This window comes from Pistacia vera, unplaced genomic scaffold, assembly GCF_008641045.1.
Source record: "Pistacia vera cultivar Batoury unplaced genomic scaffold, PisVer_v2 Contig234, whole genome shotgun sequence".
In the NCBI taxonomy this organism is placed as follows: Eukaryota; Viridiplantae; Streptophyta; class Magnoliopsida; order Sapindales; family Anacardiaceae; genus Pistacia; species Pistacia vera.
Window position 1 is genome coordinate 764,167 of NW_022196040.1, and position 7,368 is coordinate 771,534.

At 35.7% G+C, this 7,368-nt stretch overlaps 1 protein-coding gene across 1 annotated transcript; it reads right to left on the reverse strand.

Moving 5' to 3' along the window:
* Window positions 1-549: 549 nt before the first annotated feature.
* Window positions 550-2,258, reverse strand: LOC116131502 (protein FAR-RED IMPAIRED RESPONSE 1-like). Its single transcript, XM_031417149.1, has 2 exons — window positions 951-2,258; window positions 550-798 (listed from the first exon to the last, which is right to left on the reverse strand). The coding sequence occupies exons 1-2, from the start codon at window positions 2,256-2,258 to the stop codon at window positions 550-552; spliced, it is 1,557 nt and encodes a 518-aa protein (XP_031273009.1).
* Between the last annotated feature and the right edge of the window lie 5,110 nt (window positions 2,259-7,368).

Consider the following 7,368-nt stretch of genomic DNA (forward strand, 5'->3'; position numbering starts at 1 on the left):
ACAACCTACAACCAACACTTTACACACTACACAACTGCAAATGCACAACCTGCACCATCAGCCCACTAAACATTGCACAAACTGCACTTGCAGCCCATTCGTCCTCTTTTTTACAGGGGACAGAACCCATCAATCTACACCTTATATATATCAAGACATATATAAAGAAGACAATGCAATATTAAAACTCAAGAAATTCGTCACCTAGACTTTCAATAGTAGATTTACATAACCAATCAGTTCATCTTAACATCATAATATGCAAATTTAGATTCAATGATATTTGAAATTTTAATCACTATTCAATAGCCAAAAGGATATACACCCGGTAAGAAATGGGAATTCTCCAAAGGAACCAAGTTCTTAGGACATGTACAAGAGACTAAGCTACACAAAAAAAGCAAGAGCAACAAAAGGATTTACACCCTTTATACACAAAAACCTATACACAACCAGCAAAAACACTTGTGGAAACACCAAAAATCGGCTTCCTGCGGCTGATAAAAAAGTGCACAAGCTGCTGAGATGCAACACCCACTGTACAGATTGCTAAGACACAAAACCAGGCTTGCCAAAGCTCACACCAGCAGCCAGCAACCAACCCAAAAAATTGTCACCAGCAGCCAGCAACCAACCCAAAAAATTGTCACCTGCAGCACACCTAGCTATGCACTTGGAAGTAGTTGGTTGCAACCAACACACCAAAAATGAGAAACAATGCCCGAGCTCTCCCCAAACCACAAACAACATTGTAACTAGACTGTAGGTACACTTGAGAAGAGTCCACGTCCTAGTCTCCTGAAACATATATGTTGAAGTTGTGATATTTATCAATAAATATAATAAAAATAATTAAATAGTCAACAAAATAATTAATTACTAAGCTTTTACCTTCATGCTTTAACCTATTTTTCTTGCTTTTTTAATATCTTCTTTTTTAATTTACAAACAATTTGTTCAAGGCTCGATTGCTTTCTTTTGAATAGAGGATGACCTTTGCTACGAATAGCCCGTGGATTAAGAATATTACTACTCCCCTCTTTCGAAGCACCACCAACACTTTCACAATTCATTATACTATGGGATGACAAGTTTTCTCTTCTATCATTACCACCAACACTTTCAGTCGATATCAATTTGTTCTTAAGATCATTAATCACGTTCATCATCATATTACAATCATCCTCATTAGTAGATGCCAAGTCTGCTACAGTAGAAAATAAATTAGACAACTTATCAAATCGTTGTCCTTCAATATTGGTACTCCAACTATTATAACTTATCTTAACCTTTGTATGATATCTACTTATATTTTTCTTCCATCGTCTTAAAATGTACTTTTCAGGCACACAAGAAATTCTCTTATGAATCAACACCGTAATTGCATGTCGACATAAAATTCTTCTAAACTCAAACAATTGACAATTGCAGCGAACATCATAACTTGCTCCATCAAAGCAAACCACAAAAGGAACAGGACGGCGAGTCTCTCCAACCAGAACATCTTCTTCTATTATAAATTCCACATATGAATCAACCTCTTTAGAAGAAGATGTTTGACAATAAAGCTTACCAGCAAGTTCTTGTTGGAACTCCTTGAATTTGGTAGTGGTATATGCATCTTGAAATTGTTTCTCAATAGCATATGTGCTTATGCAAAGAATCCATGATTTGAAAGATTTAAAATTTGCCTCATTTTCTTTCTCCACTTTATCACGCAATGCATTATCATATTGTTCCACAAATTGTTTTAATGTGGTTTTTGAATTAACATATCCATCAAAGAATGGATGCATACTTTCACAACATTGGGTAGTAGACATAACTGCCCAAAAAGTATCTTTCACAAATGTCGGCACCCAACGCCGTCGTTCATTATACAGCCCAAGTAACCATTCATTGACCTGGAGGTTGTGTTTGTCAATGAAACAATTCCAGCGTTCTTCAAACTCTTCATGTGTCAATGAATCATACACAATATTTTGCAAAGAAAACTTGATAGATTCATATTGGTTATAACCTCTCAACTTTTCAGGCAATTTCTTCATTATATGCCACAAACACCATCTATGTCGTGTACCAGGAAACACAATTTCGATTGCTTTTTGCATTGCCCTATCTTCACAATTCAATATACATGCAAGCCAAGATTGAAAAAGCCATACAAATGTCCCTATGTCCTCATTGGAGATTAACCCACAAACTAATAGTGTTGAATGACTATGATAATCAACACCAACAAAAGCAGCAAATGGCATATCATACCTGTTAGTCAAATATGTTGTGTCGAATATCACAACGTCACCAAATTCTTTAAATGCGGCTCTACTCCTTGCATCCGCAATAGAACATTCTTTAATCGACCCTCTTCATCTAAATCCATTATATAGAAAAAATTAGAATTCTCATTTTGCATTTTCAAAAAATATTTTTGAATTGCATTAGCATCTCCACCACCAAGTCGTAGCCTCTTAGCTTTTTCAATATAGTTTCTACAATCTTTCTGTAAGAAAGGCAAATTCTCAACACCACCTGCTTCAACTACCAAGGAATTGAAATTTTTATTTGGTCTAATCCCAGCCCTATCATTCACTTCGAGCTTCCTTTTCATGTATGGTTGTATTTTTCGATTGCTCTTGAAAAATCTAATTTTGCCAGGACTATAGAGTTCACGGTTATGATCCAAGACAACTGAACATATTTTTCATTTCCCATCAGAATGTACAGAAGCACCGATTCGAGCTTTACAATTAGTTTTTGTCATTGGTTGCATTTTAAAGGCATTTCTACAAACGCTATTCCGCTTCCCATTACAAGAACAAGACAGTGTCACATATTTCAACTCTCCATCATCTCCTTTTCTTGAAGATCTTATGATGACTTCAAAACCCATTTTATTCCCATAGCCTTTGTACTCTTGGAAAAGCATATCAAATGAATCAAAAATCATTCCAGGCTTAGGCTCCAAAAAATCTTCTACAATTCTTGTATCTTCAATTTCTTGCTTATTATTATCCTAATAAATTGGTATTATGATAGACAAAATTAGAATATAATAATACTTAAAAATGGGAAGACATAATACCATTAAAAAAATCTTAAACCATATAATACTGAATAAAAAGGGATTATAAAGTAAAAATTACTTCAACGACATTGATTTGAGAGGAAGAGTTCTCTGAAATTTTTTTACTGCACTCTTCCATCTTTGGTATTTTGATGTAAATAGAATACCCTAAATAAAAGGTACATTGTGTCAAACATTTGCTTCCTAATTAGCACACATCGACATTCAATGATATATTACTAAAAGATAAATTCTGTCAAAAACATAATTCTATGTAAAACCCGATACAATTTTGCTTTTAGGAAAAAAGAATGGTCCTGAAACAAGTGGTCCTACTCCAACATAATTGATGCAATAGCTTGGATTGAATCACATAAAAGGGATTTCTTCTACAACTCCCTAACAAATACAACACGTCTTTTTTATTTTCTTTCTACGCTTTGAAATTTCCTTATATAGTAAACAAAAGCCCACTAACATATACACTAAAAACTATCCAGATCGTCAAGTAATTTCAATGAAAGCAATGTGCTTGTAAAGCATAGCTCGTAGTCTCAAATAATATTATGAATTCACAAATTTTGTAAGGAACTTCTAAATAAGTCATAGTTACGGATGAATCACAAATTCACAATTGACTAAAAAAGAAATAGAAAGTTAGGAGAAGAGTACAAAACTTGAAGTGAAGTTACTAGGTAAACACATAAAACATACCAGTTCAGCTTTAGGAGCAAAAACCATGAGAGTGTAGAATGGCAGCACAACTATTGTTCCCAGAGTAAAAACACTACTAGCTATAAAGATGTAGGGACGAAACATTAGAATATTGGTAACAACTTCAGAAAATTATGAGAAGGGTACAAAATTGAAGTGAAGTTACTACATAAACACAGAAAACATACCAGTTCAGCTTTAGGTGCAAAAACCATGAGAATGTAGAATGGCAGCGCAACTTTTGTTCCCAGGGTGAAAACACTACTTGCTAAAAAGATTTGAGGACGAAACATCAAACATTAGTAACAATTTCAAATCCTTTACAGCAAAGAACTTCGACAAACCAAGATATGGTTGAAGTCCAAGATGTGAATCAGTTCAACACCTGGCTTGCTTCCTCCTTTGGTTCCTCCGAGGATCTCTCTGAAAGTTGGAGTATCTAAGGCCAGAAGTAAGTGAAAAGAGGAAGTGGAGGGCAGGTTGTTAGCTAGTTGCTAGTGTCAAAGGTAAGGGGGTTCGACTCCTCCGTAATCAATCTGTCATTTTTTTCAATTGAAAAATTAGGTTATTAAATTGAATCAATGGAATCAATATGTTGTTTCCTTTCCTCCCCCACCTATTGAACACAAAAACTAAGAGCTAACTAAGGGGCAGGACCTTGCCTACCAGCTTCGGGTTCACCTTCTAGGAGATATTAATTAGGACATTGTTCTATTATGTCCAAAGGCTTAAAATCTTGAGTAGGAGCTCGTGGGCATTCTTTCATAGATAAAGATTTGATTAGAAGAATTACAAATTTTGATGGTTAGGATAAATCAAATTTGAGAGAGAATTTGATTTAGGAGGAAGATGAAATTAGGGAGGGAATTTGGTTTAGGATTACCGCGGGAGTTTTGGTTTTGCAATTGTAATTATTTTTTATTTTTTGGGGGATTAAGAAGTGTGGCCCACATGTCACATGGTATGCCACGTGGCATGCCATGTCAGTGCGTACGTATAGTGTTATTGAATAATTAATGGAGCATCGGAACAGATGCCAAATTGAGTCCTGAGGAATCTGAGATGAACAATGAAAATGCAGAACCAGTGACAGACCAATCATGAGATCTGACAATAATGGATATTGGGAGGTAGCTGTACTCTACAATTTATTTCTATATCCCAACAACTTATGAATAGTTCCCTCGGAAATTGCTCCTCACATCTTCATGCATATAGTGGGACTATTTCTATTTGCTATATCTGCCAGCGCCAGTGCGCCACACTCCATTCCCCCTGGTGTCCATTGCATGTTGATTTTGCCAGTGCACTACTGCTTCATCATCTTTTGTTTTCTTCGATGGCCAAGAGATAGTAATTCAACTATTTCTTATTTCACATCACTAATCGTCTAATCTCTCTCAAATTTACCATTTTAATTTATAATAATTCTACATGAATAATTGATTCCAAATCATTGTTTCATCTTTATCACTTTGTAATACACCTCTTATAAGAATTACCACAAAGAAAATGAGAGAGAAATTCAAACAGATATATCATTGTCAAGGTAGCTTAGCAAGTCAACTATGATATCGGTTGGAGAAGGCAAAATATTAACAATTAAAAATATGGAAAATCACTGGCAAATATAAACACGAAAATAAATTAAACTCTGCCAAACGCCATTTCATTGCTGGACTACAACCCTTAAAAAAATCCCGAACGAACAACTAACTCTTTCACCGATAAAGATCGATGGTCCAAAAAAATAAAAATTAAAATTAAAAAAAGGATGCAGAATAAGGGTTTGCAAAAAATTTAATCAAAAGACTAAAGGGTTTAAGACAAGGCTACCAGTGATTCAAAGGTATCCAAACTGAACCCTAAACAACACCGTAAGACTGAAGATTTTTAGTTGCTTTTTCTGTGATAGAGCTAAGTATGAACTGGCTTGATTGCTGGTACTGGCACTCCTAGAAAACAAGATGAGTTTATTCTCACACTGTTGTAATTCAAACACTTGCCGCCGCCTCCTCCATTTCCACCCATCGTATTCGCAACACTCCCATTCTCAACAGACGACTCGGCTATTTTAGATTCATATTCACCCCTTGTTTCTTCCGCATCCTTATGTATAATCTCCTTCTCAGCATTGTTATAACAATTATCAACCTTATGGACAAAATCACCAATAGCATTCGAATCTTCAGTCTCTATTTCCAGGGCTGCTGTTTCTTCTTCTTGTTGTTGTTCTTCCGCATTGCAATATTGTTCGTCGATTTCATTTTCATTTTCATCGGCAAAGGGATGGGGCAAGACATCGTCATCTAGAGGAACAAGCTGTAATGTGAGATGACCATTGGATCTATAGGCCTTGAAATACTCGTGATGCCTCACCCTCACCATCCTTAGGATCAACCGGCCATCATTGGTGTTGTATCTCTTCAACACAAACGGCATATGCGAAGGTTGGTTCTCTGTACGTGCGAGCAAGGATATTGGTGGAGGGAACTCTTTCTTCTTCATTGACCACCGTTCATCTCTCTTACCACGGAGATAGTTTTGAACACGTGTTCCCGCGTTCTCTTCTTCTCTACTCTCCCCACGCAAATATTCATAATTCTTCAAGTCAAGACAGCTCTCCATACCAATGTAATCACCCATCTGATCAGAAGAAAAAGACGGTGGTAGTGGATGTGACATTAGGTTAGGTTTCAAAATGCTAGAATCGTGATGGTTATGGCTATGGCTATTCTCAGGACAAATGGTTAGAGTTTTATGACCAAGTTCTATATCTGATGATTTTGGGGACTGCATCTGAAAAAGAAAGCTAGAAAGAGAGAATGAATTGTTGCCTTGTTGGGTTTTTAATTAATACTGTATCAATCTAGCTATCTTGAAGTACATGGGGAGAACAGTATGGTACTTTTGGCTGGTTAGAGAGTTTCAGAATTCAGAGTATGTTATCGAGAAGAGCAGTATTGAGAAAAGAGAAAATTGTAGCAGAGACAGCTAATATCTGTGACGTCAAGATTAGGGATTTATGTGGCTTGGAGATATTCGAAATGTCGTTCATAAGCAACTTACCTGTAATAGACAAATATATAGAAATAATTAGATGATATGTCAATTACAAGTTAAAAATATCTTACTGTTACCTACTTCATGAACTAGAATCTAATTATGATATAACAAACAAGCTGTGGGCGTGGCGTTTCTATTAGCTACTTTTTATGCTAGTTTCGCTGTATGAATCAACTATAACCATGTGTAAAGCTCGAGTGTATTCATCCAAAGGACCACAAAACAAAACAAAATCTCTGATAAAAATTAAGTTTGATTTCTATAAACAAAGCGTCGCGTTGCATAAGAGTTTTGAACGCAACATAATGAAAGGAAAACGTGAATTAATTACTTGAAAATGAAAAGGAAATTAGAAAATTAATTATTGGGGAAGAAGGCGTATACGCGTCCAAAAAGCTTGGCAATGAAGAGTGAAGCAGACATCTCTGGCATGCAAACGTGGATGCCAGATATCTCCTGCTCAAACAAACAATTAATATTGTTTTCATTTCTTTATTCTCTGGACGAACCAAACAAATTCA

Bases quoted from the DNA above. Each gene is read 5' to 3' on its own strand.
- LOC116131502 (XM_031417149.1), bottom strand. From the start codon at position 2,258: ATGCCATTTGCTGCTTTTGTTGGTGTTGATTATCATAGTCATTCAACA. The intron at 799-950 runs GTTTGTAAATTA...TATATGTTTCAG, and splicing joins AATCGAGCCTTGAACAAATT to GAGACTAGGACGTGGACTCT.